This window comes from Anopheles ziemanni, chromosome 3, assembly GCF_943734765.1.
Source record: "Anopheles ziemanni chromosome 3, idAnoZiCoDA_A2_x.2, whole genome shotgun sequence".
In the NCBI taxonomy this organism is placed as follows: Eukaryota; Metazoa; Arthropoda; class Insecta; order Diptera; family Culicidae; genus Anopheles; species Anopheles ziemanni.
This window is the reverse complement of record NC_080706.1, coordinates 86,977,738-86,996,634: the sequence shown is the minus strand read 5'-3', so window position 1 is coordinate 86,996,634 and position 18,897 is coordinate 86,977,738. Positions and strand designations below refer to the sequence as shown.

The window sequence follows — 18,897 nt, the reverse complement described above, 5'->3', positions numbered from 1 at the left end:
TGCTGCTTCCCCTTGGTGTGGCCGCCGTCCGCCGATCGCGAGAGAAAGTGCTAGTGCGTTTGCGACCCCTAGCGGCGCTTGCCACCCGCTCCACCACCGGCCTTCTTTTCCGACTTGGTCTTGACCACGTTCGTCGCGATTTCCTTCGGGGCCAACGTGCTCACGTGCTTGTTGCACAGCTTGAGTAGCTCCAACGTGGACAGGTTCTCACTGTCCAGTGTAATCTTTTTCAGTTTCGCTTCGGCTGAAAGGGGGAAGAGAGCAGAACCTGGGTTGATTAAACAGAAACATGGGACGTGATGATGGTGACGCAATTGTTGCATTACCTTGCACCGAGGGTATAAGCTGGAACACGACGCTCGGTGGCCTCCGATCGCAGAACACTTCCGTTTTGAGCACACACGTCGGGTTGGTTTGTGAGATCTTTGGTGCCGAGAGGTGGTGCAAAAATTCCCTGCAAATGAACACAACATTTAATCACAGCAACCCGGGATGTTCTTGTAATTTGAATATTAGGTCAGAAGGAACATTCTAGACGCAGGATTCTGTTTATGTTGTTCTCATTTAGTTTGAACATGCTAACTTTCCTACTCCATTTGTTTCCATCTCTTTCAGACGGTGCGCACGATTGAACGGCAAGCATGTCAACCGAACGGGAATTAACGCCCGGAACCACGCAGCAACTGCACCCTTTGTCGTACTCGGATATGGCCACACACATCCAGCTGAACGGAGTAATAATGGGCAAATCGTTCAATGGTAAGCCGAATCGCCCCAATTTCCATCGGGAAGTTGATGTGAACCACACATCTTCACCGCACCGACCTGAGTCTCGCTAGATCCTATAAATACTTCCTACACCATCCCCATCCTATGTGGGCTGACAATTTTCCGAAGTTTCCATGTTCCGATTCTTACCTGACTTTCAACGAATGATGTGTTATTTATAAAGCGTCGAAAAACGATGCTTTTTCACTGCTATCAAGCTACTTTCCAAAAACACAACGAACTAAATGGACGTTCGCCCGAAGTGTGGCCAACTCGAATGGGACTGCAAATATTTTCCTCTCGCTCAAAATATGGATGGCAAACATGGTTTCATTTTGACGCACGCAGGCGCACAACGTGCAGCATGCTGAAATCTTCACATTTCTTCCTGGCTTCTCGGCAAGTGCGCGATTGCAAGCATTTACTGCGCCTTTCTCATCGCTTACCTTGTCGGGACCGCGCTTTCGTGGAATGGATCGAAGGAAACGGTGATTCGCTGGACCGCTTTCAGGTTGACCAGTTTTAGCTGTTTTCCGATGGCCGACACGATGCCACCGGAGCGCCGAAACGCTCCTCCAACCTTGATGGACATTTTCTAGCGTGCTTTTTCCCTATTTAACGTTAACAACACTTGCAAAAGTAATCCGGCAAAATACTACATCCGTTTCATAACATCACCTGAATGCAACTTACCAGAATGACGTTTCTAGTAGTGGTGGCAAAATCCGGATTCGGACGATTTGAAGCGAGTCGAAGACTCGTTCCAATTAACCTACTAGGTTCACTCAAAAAGAACCCACTTGAACCTAGTCACCTCATTGGCCAAACGGGAATTTGACCTTGGAAAAGAGCAGGAATTACTCGCGTAAGGGTCACTGAATCGGTAATCTACCAATCGAAATGACTGAGAACGGTATTAGTGGTGGGAAAATCATTTCCCGGTTGGGATTCCAATCTTTCTAAATCCGAATCCCAATACGTCAAATCATACGTGCACATCCAACTTGTCTTTTTTCATATCATTTGATAAATTTATTCAATGATTTACGTATGAAAATCAGCATATTCCATAAACTTCTTTTAATTAAATTCAAACAACACGACCACTTAGCCCTGCGAAATGTGCAGGAACTAACTGATTTTCCCCAGTTTATTCCGAGAAGTTTATTTTGTTTCAAGAAATAGTGAGTCCTTTTGTTGTTTTTTCCGCACTTCCCCCACTCCTGAATCACAATCGGATCAAATCTTTAGAACCCGTCAAATGGGATTGGAATCATTAGAATCCGTCTAGGGATCGAATCTTCAAATCTTCCGATTCCCGATTCTGCCAACACTAACCCGTGTGTGCCAGTCGTGCGTCTGCGATCGCTGGAGCTAGAAGGGGTGGCAAACGGAAGAACAGCAGAAAATAATACCATCCATACCGCAGACTCGTGGCGAAGCGTCGCAAAATCGAGTGATTTCGGCAGTGCAACAGTGATTCGGTAGCCCCGCGTGTGCGAGAAAAAGCGATTTATCAAGCGCGGTACGGTTTCGCGAGGTGTTTCAGCTCGCCCCACGCAGCAAAGTTGGTGGCAGCAGTGGATGAAATAATTGCGTAGAGAAAAGAGGTGCGAGTGGAGGTAGAGGGGAGGCAGAAAGACACACTTTTCGGTCGTGTGGTGTGCAGTTCCCGTTGCATGAAATTGAGCTGCGGAAGGTTTACGACGATTAGCAGCCACAACCCGTCATCATGTATCCAGTAGGGCAACGTAAGTAACGTTCGGGGAAATATTAGCACAGCAGGAAAAATCGTCGCCATTCATCGCCACCAGCAGCAAGCAGATTCATCAGCACCATCAAAAGCAGCAGCAGCAGCAGCAAAAACAGCAGCAGCAGCAGTTGTTGTCAGTGTGGTTGTGCGCGGCAGGGTGGTTTTTGTGACTGTGTTGGTGTTGCGAGGGGTGTTTTGTGTGTGTGTGTGTGTGTGTTTTGGTGCGTGTGTTGTATTGTTGCGGAATGTTACAAACCACCACAACCACTGAGTGCTAAGAACGGAAAAAATTGCCTGTTCAAAAAAAACCATGTACCAGACACAAACATGCTACCCAGCAGGTAGCGGAGGATTACTACCTGACGTTTAGATTGCACAAAACGGTACATTTGATTGAAGAAAAAGTTGTCGGAAAGTCGGTAAAAATAAAGAATAAAACGCTTCATTGGTACTTCTGTATGAATGAGCATAAAAAAACAACCATCCGCGGGGTTTGTGAACTTCCATTAACATCGAAAACGCCGCAAGCGCCAGAGGAGTATTTTTGACAAAATACACACAACGAAAGTGGCATGGCGCCACCCAGACGAGCAGCAGCCGCCTTTTGAGCGCAGCATTTTTTTCGATGTTGATATTTCAGCGCTTACTTTCATTGAAGACAAATAACGATTCTATTCATTTGTAGCGACAAAGCGGTGGTCTGGCTTCTGGTGGAAAAATATGGATTTGATTATGTTGTTGCCGTCCACAAATGTGTACTGGCCTTTGTGAGGTTTTGGAATGATACGAAATGATGACGAAATTCCACAACACGTGTTTGTCATCGTACAATCTCGTATTCGCGTCTGTTGTGAAATCGACAATGTTCGTGTTGATAGAGGTATGATTGCGATATGTAATGGAAGTTGAACATGGGATACAAAGATAAAGAAATTATTCGAAACTCTTTCATAAGAGTGTCGATCTATTCTTATCAAAATGGTAAGGCAGAAATTGTTAACAAAGTGATGTAGAGAAATTGATGATTTAGATTCATTGATATTCCCATGTACATTGTTTAGCAGCTTTTAAGAAAGCATTAAATTTGAACCGAAATTGATTAGATTTTTATGTTTATAAATCTTTAAAACGTTTCGAAACCAAAACAAAGAGTAATGATGGAAGAAGCATGTTGAGATGCAAACACGGGGAACCGTCGTGCGTTGTAATCTAATTTAAAAACCCAAAATATCACTGGTAAAACATCGCCGCCAAAGTTAACATTGGAAAAAAAACAACACACGTCGCCCTCCTCCCCCTGTTCCTTTCTTCTTTGTTGTTCCGTGTTAAAATGCCCACCGTGCACGCACACACCAAAACACCTGCCTTCCGTTGCTACACGCGATGACACTAGGCGGCGATGTTTTTTCGTCCTTTCGCCGTAACCTTCGCGGGCTTTCGCAGGTGCAGTCCGTGTCCTGGTGCGAGGCTTCTTTGTTTTTCGTTGTTTGCTTTCTTCCGGCATGTTTTTGGACGCGCATTTCTGCTTCTTCCCCTTCTTGGGGTCGTCTCCCCAACATATCCGGTCAAGACGCCCCGCGACTGTGTTGGTTTTCTAGCGGTAATTCGGTGCGCAGTTCGGTTCACTCTCGCACACACGCCGCCAGCAATCTCTCGCTCACTCACTCGCGCTGACGTTTGTACACTAGATTTTGTAGGTCATCGACTTCTATCGCCAGCGAGTGGTGTTAGGAATGAAGAGATTTTTTTTTATGCTCCTTCAAGAAAGAGCACGACGAAAGCGTTTCTTTTCCCAGACCTTTCGGAATCCGAACGACGCAGAATGGAATGTGACTTACAAGAGGCGCTTTACAATTATACTTTTTTTTTTTAAATTTTAAAACCAATCAATTGGTTGCATTGTTTGTCAGTTTTTGAAACGATTGCCATACACATTTTTTGGATTCCTTTACGAGGGTGGGAAGAAAAGTCATAAACATTCGTAGGATTTCATAGGCTCACACGAGAACCTCGTTGGGTAAAGTGGGAAAATTATGAACAATTCCATCTGTTGCTTTACTGCTCACCAACCGTCGTGAAGGCTTCGATTCATTGCCTACTGCTCTTTGCTTTCGTCACGACTTCCCAAATGCCTTAAGGATGCAGCGCTCGAGTCCATCGTAATTTTACGACTTTATCCCCAGCAGCGTTTGAAATTACACACATCACCCGTATCGCAGCAACGAAACGATTGTGTCGAGTTGGCCGTGTTCGCTTATCGAGTTTTAGAAGTGTGGCTAAAGTGTTCAACTAACTTATGCTGTGTGCATGTGCTCTGCTCCGGTGTCTCTAATCTATGTCGTAATGTGTATGCATGAACTGTGGAATCTCGATGGTGGTGCAGCCGAGCGGGGGGAAATTAGGGGTTATAGTGTGTGTGTGTGTGTGGGTGATACGATTATGATAATGAAAAGTTGAACATATTTCACGTTAACGTTTGTAAATAGGATTGCAAACACATCAGCATCTTCGCATCTCATACATTCCGGACTAACACTTAACAGAACTAATGCATTTTAATTGATAAGGATCGTGTTTCGCAATCGCTACTGAATATAAAAATAAAAATTATTTAACTTTATCTTTAACCACAGTTGTCGTTTGCTATCGTCCTACAATATAAACACATTGAAAGTTTGCTTGTCAATCGTTCAAAACTGGTTCTTAGTCACAAGCATCGGGTTGATTTTTCTAAATACCCTACCTTGCGATTGACGCAAGCAAATGAGAATGAGTAATCAATATTGCATCACAAACTATTCTTTATGAGTCACCGGATTTGTGCAGCCCACGTGTTCGGGTGCACATACAGGAAGTATCGTTTCACGATATGTTTACTACGATTTTAGTTTCTGTTTTGAAAAGCAGTACAATTACATGTCAACAATCAAATTCGTATGTGTGGCATCCGGTTCGGATTGACCACACTTCTCTACCAGGTCACAGGTTTTCAGGAACAAAAAGAATCTCGGAACATGGTTCGGAACATTGTACCAAATTAAATGTTTTCCCGTTTTCTAAGTGACTTTAGTTTCTTTTGATTTGGGAAATCCCGAATCCGCAACCCCAACGCCCGCGGGTTTTCCACGGAAATCCCGCGTTTTCCACGCTGTAGTGTATTGCTGCCTCCCGATTTACGTCCCGTTTTGCTTCCCCCCAGAAGTTGTTTTGGATTTTGCTTGGATTTGTTTTGACTTTTGTTTTTCTTCTCCACCCCCCCACCCCCCCTACTCTTTGGTGTTGGTATACAAAAAGTGGCGCAAAGAAAATATCGTTTTCGTTTCTTTTTTCTTCTCTTTTATTTTTAGAATCACCATGGACTTCTTCGCCGCCAAGGCCTCCAAGTCCGTCTCAGTCGCAGACCAGCTTCGATACACTCTCACGTAAAATACCTGCTTATTTTGTTCGAACTATTTTCGAATCTATTATTCATAAATTATCGCAGACCTTAGCTAAGCGCAAACAAAAATAAGGCAATTAAATATTCATTGGTAACGCAAAAAGGATATGAAACTATTGGTCCGACAGGGAAAGTTTGCAAAGAAATTATTTGAAGAAACAACATAATGGAACAGCAGCACATTGGCGAAACAAAAACCAAAACCATAGATGAAAATTAAGAGATCTGTACGATTGTTTCACGAAAAGAAGTAATTAATTTATGAATATCTACATTCGAAAATTCTACAACAAAAGAATCGAAATGTGTTCATCAAAATTGCAAAATTTCTTCTCCACCACAAAGTGCCTTACTTACAAAAACAAAAACCCGTCTGATAACGATTGTTCAGTCCCGTGAACGAAGCAGGATTTTGCTCACAAACCATTTGTTTTCGTTGGGTTTCCTTTTTGTACTGGTTCGTTTTGTCATCCTGTTTTATCTTCACATTGTAACATTCCGCTTCCGTCGCGATGGTGTCTGTTTATTTTGGTTTACATTTTCCGCGTTCCATTGGTGCGATGGGGGGTCATTCTTGAGCATGGCATAAAGGATATGTTTAACTTTTTTTTTATCTTTTGAAAAAAGTAAGTAAATTTTCTGGGGGTACAGTTTTGCAAGGCGCAAACTAAATAGTTCGATTTTTCGAAAATTATTTTTCAAGTTTCAGCTTCAAGGATCATCATTTTAAAACTCTTCGCCCTCTCACTCATGTCGATAAAATCATGTCTTCATAACGCACCATTTTAAAGTTTCATAAAAAAGCTTGATCTGCTTCCCATGACGACTTTTGATTTGAACTGAACTTTTAAAAATGCTTTGTAAATATATTCTAAATTTTGTTTTGACATAAACTTGATCAATGTTCGTGACTAACTGTGTTTGATAACAAATCTTACCTCTATCTACCACTCGTGACTAAATTAGCTTTGTTTTCAACATTACTAGCATTTCAAGTATGTCTGATAATTACTGATATTTATCATCTTAATATCAATGAAGTAACTTCCCTTGGTACTCTCGTGGAAAATGGAAATCAAAAACAAAAAAAATAAAAAAAACAGAAACATGTCGCAGCGGATTTCCATGCACACAAACTACGTCCTTTTTTTTTTGTTTTTACTTATGTGAAAAATTGTCTCCATTTGTTGCTTCATTCTTCGAACGGTTTCTTTCGTTACTTTCATTTTACTTTTCGTTCTGTTCGTGTCAATCTTGGCCAAACGTTTTATTTCTTCCTTTTTGCATTAATAGGATTAATGAATGAGGATGATGTTAAGAATTGTACAAAAAACTGCAAACAAAAAAAAAAACAAAAATCAGATGGTTTTGGCACTCGTTGAGCATTAATAAAATTAACATCTCTTAACATAATTGCTCTTAAAACAAAACAAACAAAAAAATCAGCAACTTTTGCAATAAAAATGTATATAGTTCCAGGATTCTTTTCCATCCATCAGTTGATTATATTGAAGCTTAGGGAAAGTGTGTACATTCAGCTAGTAAATATTTAACAGGAAAAATCAGCATTTTCAGCTTTTCATCGTTCTCACGACGATCGTACGGGAAGGGAGAATCAAATTCCTCCCAAGCTCTCGTCGTCGTCATTCGGGGACACACCTTAGGGATAATAGTGCTAGTGCAAGATCATCATCAGTGCATCATCATGTTCACAGTAAAATCGTCCCATCAGAGGGGGCAGCATTAGAACAAGCACAACGCCATTCTGCCACGATCAACGATGTTAATCGATTGTTTGTTTATTTTTTTATTTTTTCCTCTTTTCATTGGCCCTCACACGCCATCGAACATCATCAACCGAATCCCTTTCCAAACCCGCTCATCGATCAACCGATCCGATTTGGGTTTGGGTTATCTTTGCGTTCGTTGGTGCGCGTAAAACTAAAATCCCACTGTTCGCAATCTTGACACAACACCTTCCCACAATTGGTTTGGCAATCAATCGTTTGTTTGGTTGCGCGATATTTGTTATTTTTGTGTGTTGCGGTTTTGTTGACCCCAAAAATAATGAACCATAAATTTAATCCAACAAAAAATTTGATCCCGAACAACAACGATCACAACGACGACGTACGAACCCCGAACGATCTCCAATGCGCAGCACCACCAGCGGGAGCGACGGTCAACCCGACCACGGTGGCGACCACGACGGGCACGCAGGGCGCCCAGGCGCTCGGTGTGGTGCCGGCCACACCGCCCGCCCCGCCAGACCTACCGGTGTTTACGTGCCCGCGCCGGCCGAACCTGGGTCGCGAGGGCCGCCCGATCGTGCTGCGGGCGAACCACTTCCAGATCACGATGCCGCGCGGCTACGTGCACCATTACGACATCAACATCCAGCCGGACAAGTGCCCGCGCAAGGTGAACCGCGAGATCATCGAGACGATGGTGCACGCGTACAGTAAGATGTTCGGGGCGCTGAAGCCCGTCTTCGATGGGCGCAACAACCTATACACGCGGGACCTGCTGCCGATCGGCAACGATCGGGTCGAGCTGGAGGTGACGCTGCCGGGCGAGGGCAAGGATCGGGTGTTCCGCGTCACGATCAAATGGGTGGCGCAGGTGTCGCTGTTCAATCTGGAGGAGGCACTCGAGGGCCGCACTCGGCAGATCCCGTACGACGCGATCCTCGCCCTGGACGTCGTGATGCGCCATCTGCCCAGCATGACCTACACCCCGGTCGGCAGAAGCTTCTTCAGCTCTCCAGATGGGTAGGTTCAGTTCCTTGGTTCGTCAATTTCTTACAGTCGTTGTCAAATTTTATATCGAAAGTAGATGAGGTGTTGTCACTACTGTTGTTTTTCATATGTTGATCAATAAGTAACATAATACCTTGATTGTCGTCCGCTTTATAAGATAATTCTTACTACAAACAATAATATTCGTCTTTAAATTTATGCCGAAAGATCAAATTTTAAAATTGGGGCAAAATTGAAATCATGAGACAAAACCACATGACCACGAAACAAAAGGTAATGAGTTAGAGACAAAAAACTCAGATACGTTAGAGACCGAAGTGTATGAGCTATTTTTAAAACAAATATCTTAGAGGTAAAAGTTACAGCACTATTCCAACTATGGGACAAGTTATATAGATGGCAACTGTATTGTGATTCATAAAAAGATTTCTTTGGTTTCATTCACAATCTGTTTACAAGGAAATCTTAATTGATAGGCGAGAGTGTTTTTTGAGTCTCAATACGAAATTGATCGTGTACTGAAGGACGATAAAATGTGGGTAAATCAAAACGATGATTAATTATTGAATCTCGTTGCAGTTACTATCACCCTCTCGGAGGCGGTCGTGAAGTATGGTTTGGGTTCCATCAGAGTGTTCGACCATCACAGTGGAAAATGATGCTGAACATTGACGGTAAGAGATAGGGAGACCTGAAAACTTAATCTCCCTTGCCACAGTCACATTCATGAATGTCCAATTTTTGTTTCACCCCGTTTGCAGTTTCGGCCACGGCCTTCTACAAAGCACAACCGGTCATCGAGTTCATGTGCGAGGTGCTCGACATCAGAGACATCAACGAGCAGCGCAAACCGCTGACCGACTCCCAGCGTGTCAAGTTCACGAAGGAGATCAAGGGGCTGAAGATCGAAATCACACACTGCGGCACGATGCGCCGAAAGTATCGCGTATGCAACGTCACGAGACGACCCGCACAAATGCAATCGTAAGTGTCCTGTCCTCACCAAATTAGCATCAGTTCAAGTAACACTATGCACCTTATTTTCTCTTTCCTTCAACCAGCTTCCCGTTGCAGCTAGAGAACGGCCAAACGGTCGAGTGTACGGTGGCCAAATACTTCCTCGACAAGTACAAGATGAAGCTGCGCTATCCGCATCTGCCGTGTCTGCAGGTTGGCCAGGAGCACAAACACACCTACCTCCCACTGGAGGTATGCAACATCGTCGCCGGCCAGCGCTGCATCAAGAAGCTGACCGATATGCAAACGTCGACCATGATCAAGGCAACCGCACGATCGGCGCCCGATCGGTAAGTGTTGGCATAACCCTCGGAGTTCTCATTCATTAACGACCATGCTGTTGATTTTCTTCTGCAGCGAGCGCGAAATCAACAATCTGGTGCGCCGTGCCGACTTCAACAACGACGCGTACGTGCAGGAGTTTGGTTTGGCCATCTCGAACAGCATGATGGAGGTGCGCGGTCGAGTGCTGCCGCCGCCGAAGCTACAGTACGGTGGTCGCGTTTCCAGCATGAGCGGACAAGTAAGTTATCCGAGTTGTGTGGCACTGAGACGTGATGACCCGTGTGGGTGTTTGTGTGTGTGGTGTATTTATTTGATTGTTTCCAATCTTTGTGATTTTCAAACCAAGCCTGTGGAACATGTGTGAATTTGTATCTGTATTTGTATTTGAATTCAGAATGATTTTGAATTCAGAGAATATTTTCTTTTTAAAAAGAGAAGAAGAATCAACTTGTTTGATCTTGTGTTTGATTTAGGATAGTTATATATTTATTTAACAGTCCTTTTAGAGGATCCATTGAGGGTTATTTTGAAAATTAAAACAACGGGAGCAAGAGTTACCGAACTGGTTGCTCAATACCGACGTTGGTTCGGGATGATGTCCGTTTCTAACGTTTTCGCAAATTTAATTATAGATTAGGAGGACCCATTAGGAAGATTTCTAACCTATAGAAAACTCCCTTAGTTTACCCTCCCAAATTAAAATAAAGCAAGTGAATTTTTCTCAACACTTTTATCATAATGGTTTGAGATGATGCTTGCTTTGAACAACTATGAGAATTCAGGATGATTTCAACTGTATGTTCTCATGCCGACTCGGGTTATACAATGCTGGGTATACAATTAACACTCATAATTAGGAGGACCCATTAGGAAGATTTCTAACCTGTAGGAAACTCCCTTAGTTTACCCTCCGAAATTAAAAGAAAGCAAGTGATTTTTTCTTAGCAGTTGTCCAACAACGGCTTGTGATGATGCTTGTTTTGAACATTTGTTGAAATTTCGAAAAATAACAGGAAATATTTCTTATACATTTGAGATCGATTGAGCAGTTTAAATGTATTAATTTATAAGGAGGACCCATTAGGAAGATTTCGAACTTATGGAAAGCTCCCTTAGTTTACCCTCCGAAATAAAATTAATGGAAGCTTGTTTTTCTCGCCAGCTGTCTAAAAATGGCTTGTGAAGATGCTTGTTCTGAACATTTGTCGGGATTTAGAATGCTTGCAGGGAATATTTACCTATCTATTCGAGTGAAACGCGACAGTTTAAAGTTTCGAACCTAACGTGACAGTTTTGTATCTGATTGGAGGACCCATTAGGAAGATCTCTAGCCTCTGGAAAACTCCCTTAGTTTACCCTCCGAAATGAAAACAATGCAAGCAAGTTTTTCTCAGCAGTTATCCAATAAAGGCTTGTGATGATGCTTGTTCTGGACATTTGTTGAAATTTAAAAAGATAGTAGGAAATTTTGTCTTATCTAGTTGAGTTCAAAGAGACAGTTTTAATGATATTTTCTGATTGGAGGACCCATTAGGAAGATTTCTTAACAATAGAAAACATCCTTAGTTTACCCTCCGAAATAAAAACAATGCAAGTAAGAGTTTCTCAGCAGTTGTCCAATAACGGCTTGTGATGATGCTTGTTCTGGACATTTGTTGAATTTTAGAAAGATTGCAAGTAAAATATCCCTATCTGGTCGAGTTCAAACAGACAGTTTTAATGTTATGTTCTGATTGGAGGGCCCATTAGGAAGATTTCTTAACAATAGAAATCTTCCTTAGTTTACCCTCCGAAATTAAAACAATGCAAGGAGTTTCTCAACTGTTGTCCAATAACGACTTGTGACTATACTTGTACTGGACATTTGTTGAAATTTAGAAAGATAGCAGGAGATATGGTTCTATCTAGTTGAGTTCGAAGAGACATTTTTAGTCTTATTTTCTAATTGGAGGACCCATTAGGAAGATTTCTAACCTCTGGAAAACTCCCTTAGTTTACCCTCCGAAATTAAAATAAAGCGAGCAAGTTTTCTCAACATTTTTTCATTATGTTTTGAGATGTTTCTGTTTTGAACAATAGCGTAAAATATGGACGATTTCAACTGTATGTTTTCATGTCAACTCGGGCTATTTTGTACCAATGTAATAAATTTAATTAGGAGGACCCATTAGGAAGACTTCTAAATCATGGAAAACTCCCTTAGTTTACCCTCCGAAATAAAAGCAATGCAAGCATGTTTTTCTCAGCAGTTGTCCAATTACGGCTTGGAAAATGCTTGTTCTGGACATTTGTTGAAATTTATAAAGATAGGAAGGAAAATAACCCTATGTAGTCGACTTCAAAGAAGCAGTTTTAGTGTTATTTTTGATTGGAGGACCCATTAGGAAGACTTCTTAACAATAGAAAACTCCCTTAGTTTACCCTCCGAAATTAAAAGAAAGCAAGCAAGTTTTCTTAACATTTCTTTCACAATGTTTTGAGATGTTTCTGTTTTGAACAGTAGCGTAAAATATGGACGATTTCAACTGTATGTTTTCATGTCAACTCGGGCTATTTTGTACTTTAATAAATTTAAATTGGAGGACCCATTAGGAAAATTTCTAACGTCTGGAAAACTCCCTTAGTTTACCCTCCGAAATGAAAACAGTGCAAGCAAGTTTTTCTCACCAGTTGTCCTATAAAGGCTTGTGATGATGCTTGTTCTGGACATTTGTTGGAATTTAGAAAGATAACAGTGAATATGTCCTTATCTAGTCGATTTCAAGGGGACAGTTTTAATGTTATTTTCTGATTGGAGGACCCATTAGGAAGATTTCTTAACAACAGAAAACTCCCTTAGTTTACCCTCCGAAATTAAAATAAAGCGAATCAGTTTTTTCAACATTTCTTTCATAATGTTTTGAGATGTTTCCGTTTTATACAATAGCGTAAATTATGGACGATTTCAACTGTATATTTTCATGTAAACTCAGGCTATTTTGTACTTATTTTACAAATGTTTTGGAGGACCCATTAGGAAGATTTCTTAACAATAGAAAACTCCCTTAGTTTACCCTCCGAAATAAAAACAATGCAAGGAGTTTCTCAGCAGTTATCCAATAACGGCTTGTGATGATGCTTGTTTTGGACATTTGTTGAATTTTAGAAAGATTGCAAGGAAAATATCCCTATCTGGTCGAGGTCAAAGAAACAGTTTCAATATTATTTTTGATTGGAGGACCCATTAGGAAGACTTCTTAACAATAGAAAACTTCCTTAGTTTACCCTCCGAAATAAAAACAATGCAAGCAAGTTTTCTGAACATTTCTTTCGTAATGTTTTGAGATGTTTCTGTTTTGAACAATAGCGTAAAATATGGACGATTTCAACTGTATATTTTCATGTAAACTCGGGTTATTTTGTACTAATTTAATAAATTTCATTTGGAGGACCCATTAGGAAGATTTCTAACCTCTGGAAAACTCCCTTAGTTTACCCTCCGAAATAAAAACAATGCAAGCAAGAGTTTCTCAGCAGTTGTCCAATAACGGCTTGTCATGATGCTTGTTCTGGACATTTGTTGAAATTTAGAAAGATAGCAGGAGATATTGTTCAATCTAGTTCAGTTCGAAGAGTCATTTTTAGTCTTATTTTCTAATTGGAGGACCCATTAGGAAGATTTCTAACCTCTTGAATACTCCCTTAGTTTACCCTCCGAAATTAAAATAAAGCAAGCAAGTTTTCTTAACATTTCTCTCACAATGTTTTGAGATGTTTCTGTTTTGAACAATAGCGTAAAATATGGACGATTTCAACTGTATGCTTTCATGTCAACTCGGGCTATTTTGTGCTTTAATAAATTTAAATTGGAGGACCCATTAGGAAGATTTCTAACGTCTGGAAAACTCCCTTAGTTTACCCTCCGAAATGAAAACAATGCAAGCAAGTTTTACTCAACAGTTGCCCAATAAAGGCTTGTGATGATGCTTGTTCTGGACATTTGTTGGAATTTAGAAAGATAACAGTGAATATGTCCTTATCTAGTCGATTTCAAGGGGACAGTTTTAATGTTATTTTCTGATTGGAGGACCCATTAGGAAGATTTCTTAACAACAGAAAACTCCCTTAGTTTACCCTCCGAAATTAAAATAAAGCAAGCAAGTTTTCTCAACATTTCTTTCATGATGATTTGAGATGTTTCTGTTTTGAATAATAGCGTAAAATATGGACGATTTCAACTGTATGCTTTCATGTCAACTCAGGCTATTTTGTACTAATCTAATAAATTTAATTTGGAGGACCCATTAGGAAGACTTCTAAATTATAGAAAACTGCCTTAGTTTACCCTCCGAAATTAAAACAATGCAAGGAGTATCTCAACTGTTGTCTAATAACGCCTTGTGATGAAGCTTGTTCTGGACATTTGTTGAAATTTAGAAAAATAGCAGAGCATATTTTTTTATCTAGTTGAGCTCAAAGAGACAGTTTTAATGTTATTTTCTTATTGGAGGACCCATTAGGAAGATTTCAAGCCTCTGGAAAACTCCCTTAGTTTACCCTCCGAAATTGAAGCAATGCAAGCAAGTTTTTCTCAGCAGTTGTCCAATAACGGCTTGTGATTATGCTTGCTTGGACATTTGCAAAAATGAAAACGTAGGTAACAAGGAATATATTCCTATTTGTTCATGTTTTGAGGGATAGTATAAATGTAATTATCGATAAGAAGGACCCATTAGGAAGATTTCTAGCCTCTGGAAAAGCTCCCTTAGTTTACCCTCCGAAATAAAAATAATGCAAGCCTATTTATCCAAAAAAGTTTCTTTAATAACAATTTTGGATGATGCTGTTTTGGAACAATTAATTAATTACGATGCTGTTAAGGGGATTTGATCCGTTCAGTATTGAATAATAAAGTAGGTTTTAATATGAGGGAATAAAGTATACGAATGTTTAGTTGTGCACCAATGAAATCTTTTTACATTCACTACACCCACACACCCACACATGGTCTACGTTTTGGATCCTTCGGCTTGTAGCCGGCTAGCGCGTAATCCGCTTCCCGTAAGAAGGCATATTAAAATCAGCGAACAAGTTACTCTCTGGTCCACAGAATAAGGTGAGCTTAGCATTACCAAACCAAGGGGTTTGGGATATGCGAGGCAAACAATTTTTCACCGGCGTCGAGATTCGCGTGTGGGCCATCGCCTGCTTCGCGCCGCAGCGGACCGTGCGCGAGGACGCCCTGCGCAACTTCACCCAGCAGCTACAGAAGATATCGAACGACGCGGGCATGCCGATCATCGGACAGCCGTGCTTCTGCAAGTACGCGACCGGCCCGGACCAGGTGGAACCGATGTTCAGATATCTGAAGAGCACCTTTAGCCATCTGCAGCTGGTCGTCGTGGTGCTTCCCGGCAAGACGCCCGTCTACGGTAGGGGTTACTTTCGGTTTGGAGATGGGTTGTGGTTGCTCGGATCGTTCATGGGTTATGTTTTCTGTTTTGTCTTTTTGTAGCCGAAGTCAAGCGAGTTGGAGACACGGTACTCGGCATGGCAACACAGTGCGTGCAGGCAAAGAACGTTAACAAAACTTCACCACAAACGCTGTCCAATCTCTGCTTGAAGATCAACGTGAAACTGGGCGGAATCAACTCGATCCTGGTGCCATCGATCAGACCAAAGGTATGATTGTCAACGATCGATTTATTAATCGTACTAACCGTCCCCACCCGGCATTCATTCCGGCAGGTATTCGACGAGCCCGTTATTTTCCTCGGTGCCGATGTCACCCATCCGCCGGCGGGTGATAACAAGAAGCCCTCGATAGCGGCGGTCGTCGGATCGATGGACGCCCATCCGTCGAGGTACGCCGCGACGGTGCGCGTGCAGCAACATCGGCAGGAAATCATCCAGGAGCTGAGCAGTATGGTGCGCGAGCTGTTGATCATGTTCTACAAATCGACCGGAGGCTTCAAGCCGCACCGCATCATCCTTTACCGGGACGGCGTGTCGGAGGGCCAGTTCCCGCACGTGCTGCAGCACGAGCTGACCGCGATCCGCGAGGCGTGCATCAAGCTCGAGGCCGACTACAAGCCCGGCATTACGTTCATCGTGGTGCAGAAGCGCCACCACACGCGACTTTTCTGCGCGGACAAGAAGGAACAAAGTGGCAAGTCGGGCAACATTCCAGCCGGTACGACGGTGGACGTCGGCATCACCCACCCGACCGAGTTCGACTTTTACCTCTGCAGCCACCAGGGTATTCAGGTATGGACTGCGTTCGAACTTATACAGGGTGTATGACGTATTTTGGCGGTAAAATGAAACAAACTATTTGTAATCTGCATCTATAAAATTCATAACAAGCTGGTTTCTAATCTTACAATTCACTAATGAAGCTCAAAACTACTCTATCGGAGTTTATTGATTCTGCACAGTACTCTCAAAATGTTGAAGCTTCCGCTATCCTCCAACGCAAAATAAAATGATGTTGGCCAACCAACGATTGCTCGCTTAGTTCGATATGGTTGTGTTTAGTAATCCCTGGTTATTGTTTCTTCATACCTTACCTTTCCACTGCTGTCAAATTTGTCCAAATATTGTGACGCAGAAACAATTTATTCAAATTTACTGCAAAAATTTGTCGTTGAATCTTTGGGGTCAGTGAAAAGACATCTGAACCGAACATTTATCCCGTTATCTCTGCAGGGTACCAGTCGCCCATCGCACTACCACGTCCTCTGGGATGACAATCACTTCGAGTCGGATGAGCTGCAGTGCCTCACATATCAGCTGTGTCACACGTACGTCCGGTGTACTCGATCTGTGTCCATTCCAGCGCCCGCTTACTACGCACATCTGGTCGCATTTAGGGCGAGGTAAGAAGCGGAACGCCAAATCCGCAGTCCCGTGTTTTGTCCCTCATTGAAATGACACCCACATCCAACCCTCTTCCTCCCACAGGTACCATCTGGTCGAGAAGGAACACGACTCCGGCGAAGGATCTCACCAGAGTGGTTGCTCGGAGGACAGAACGCCCGGTGCGATGGCCCGCGCGATCACCGTGCACGCCGACACCAAAAAGGTTATGTACTTTGCCTAAGCTGCTACGCCGGGGTTCTTCAAGCCACCACCGGTGCTCCGTTTTGCAGTTGTTTTTTGTTGTTTTTAAAGCGAAGACGCAAACAGACAGATACAAGGCACGAGATTCGATCGCTGCCGTACCAACGCCAAAACGAATATCATCCACGGAGATTAGAGGAGTGCGCCATGTAAGCGCTTCGTAAACAGGATATCATTATTATCATTGTCATTATTATGTCGACATCTCATCATCGTGCACACTCGAAGCAAGAACGGAAGATGCCCAGGAGGAGAAGAAGGAACAAACGATATCGCTATTTACCCGATCTCGGCGCATACGGTACACAGTTTTTCGTATGTGTATCGCTCATTTAAGGCTTTAGTTTTTCGGAACACCACCACACAGGCAGGCGGCATTACCTTCAATTTTGCGTATTGCTCATCACGATCGAACGACTATGATTCCATACGTTAATAACACGTACACGCTCAAATCATGCTCATGCTGCGTGTAGCTCTCGGTTTTAACGCATCTCACAAGCGTGCGTGTAGCAGCTTTTCTCCAATATCAAAGTGTGACTTACTTCAAAGTGTCGAGAGGCATTATTTAAAACAATTATCTATTTCTTAACATCTCCCCAATTGTGACCTAACCCCGAGGTTTGTTGTAAGATGAGCCGTCGATTGGCCGCTATCATGCTTTAAAGTTTTTTTTTTGTGTTGCCTCTTTTGCTATTGCAACTGGATAGGGAAGCAATGAATGGCAAAGCTCGCGTGTGCGTATAACAAGAAACCAAAGCCACGGTTTCAGTACCCAAAACATACGACAAAAATAGTACCTCTACTTCTTGCTTTTCTCTTTTTCGTGTCAATAACGGTTTAATTAATTTAAAGAAAAAACAAACAAACAAAAAAACAAAGCTTTTGTTGTTACAAAGGATTATAGTGGGAAAATTAGAAATCATGTGAGAGTATGAAGAAAAAGGTATCAGCATTGGGTGATATCGGATTTACAAAAACAACAAGGTTCACTCGCGTGTACACATGGTTAGTCGGTAATAGTTTAGTACAATTGAAATACAAGGGATTTTTTACGGCTTAACGAAATCACTCCAACAGGATCACAATACGTTCACGGAACGTGAACCAAAACAAAACGTATGAAAGAAGACATCTAGGAGGATAGTTAATAGTTGAATAAGGCTTTCTACATATTTTTTTTATTGTTTTAATTTAGGAGATAGTTTCCTGCCAATATGATCCTGTAACGCATACTTCGTATGAGTAATGTGCTAAGCAATCGAGCATTAAACCACCCGAACAATTATTCATTACAAACTGTAACAAAGAAGTCAGTAGAAAGAAGGAGCATTATGGCTGTATTTTTTGAGGTCTCAGATAATGTCTTGAAAGCGCCACAAAATGAGTCGATCGTGAAATACGGTGAACTATTTTGTTTCGCCTTGTTTGTTTTTTGCTTCTGTCAATGCAATATATCCGACTTTTAGACCTAGGTTTAGCATTTCTTTTTTTGTTAATGATAAATATTTACCATTACCTGCATAACGGTCCTCTCTTACGGCCTGAACCGCTCATCTACCATACTTTGCTAAAAAAATAGAACCAGTAACGAAATCTGACGATCTTGAAATATGATCCTCAAAGCAGTTGGAAAGGATTTGGGCGCGCGCATCTTCGTCGCCATTTCCTCCGAACCTCTGTCATTAACCATTACTTTAGTTATAGACCGTTTCGACTGCCACTCGAACCACGGACTCGATCGCTGGGATAGCACAACAACACACTACTTAGGC

General features: G+C 42.1%; 2 protein-coding genes across 3 annotated transcripts; one reads left to right on the top strand and one right to left on the bottom strand.

Annotated features, from left to right (window-relative positions):
• Window positions 1–68: 68 nt before the first annotated feature.
• Window positions 69–1,441, bottom strand: LOC131289963 (uncharacterized). Its single transcript, XM_058319317.1, has 3 exons — window positions 1,215–1,441; window positions 327–454; window positions 69–244 (listed from the first exon to the last, which is right to left on the bottom strand). Exons 1-3 carry the CDS (start codon window positions 1,358–1,360, stop codon window positions 69–71), a joined length of 450 nt encoding a protein of 149 aa, XP_058175300.1. The 5' UTR covers window positions 1,361–1,441.
• On the top strand, window positions 642–18,596 carry LOC131289960 (protein argonaute-2). 2 transcript variants are annotated; one of them, XM_058319313.1, is made up of 12 exons: window positions 642–759; window positions 5,869–5,943; window positions 8,122–8,731; window positions 9,299–9,393; window positions 9,481–9,703; window positions 9,781–10,026; window positions 10,094–10,259; window positions 15,093–15,432; window positions 15,516–15,682; window positions 15,749–16,267; window positions 16,709–16,878; window positions 16,964–18,596. In XM_058319313.1, exons 1-12 carry the CDS (start codon window positions 642–644, stop codon window positions 17,100–17,102), a joined length of 2,868 nt encoding a protein of 955 aa, XP_058175296.1. In that variant the 3' UTR covers window positions 17,103–18,596. The 2 variants fall into 2 exon arrangements, with proteins under 2 accessions (XP_058175296.1, XP_058175297.1); XM_058319314.1 differs by lacking the exon at window positions 642–759 and adding an exon at window positions 2,155–2,519.
• Window positions 18,597–18,897: the final 301 nt, after the last annotated feature.

Bases quoted from the DNA above. Each gene is read 5' to 3' on its own strand.
- LOC131289963 (XM_058319317.1), bottom strand. From the start codon at position 1,360: ATGTCCATCAAGGTTGGAGGAGCGTTTCGGCGCTCCGGTGGCATCGTG. The intron at 455-1,214 runs GTAAGCGATGAG...GTTCATTTGCAG, and splicing joins GAAAGCGCGGTCCCGACAAG to GGAATTTTTGCACCACCTCT. The intron at 245-326 runs GTAATGCAACAA...TCCCCCTTTCAG, and splicing joins GCTTATACCCTCGGTGCAAG to CCGAAGCGAAACTGAAAAAG.
- LOC131289960 (XM_058319313.1), top strand. From the start codon at position 642: ATGTCAACCGAACGGGAATTAACGCCCGGAACCACGCAGCAACTGCAC. The intron at 760-5,868 runs GTAAGCCGAATC...TTTTATTTTTAG, and splicing joins AATGGGCAAATCGTTCAATG to AATCACCATGGACTTCTTCG. The intron at 9,704-9,780 runs GTAAGTGTCCTG...TCCTTCAACCAG, and splicing joins CGACCCGCACAAATGCAATC to CTTCCCGTTGCAGCTAGAGA.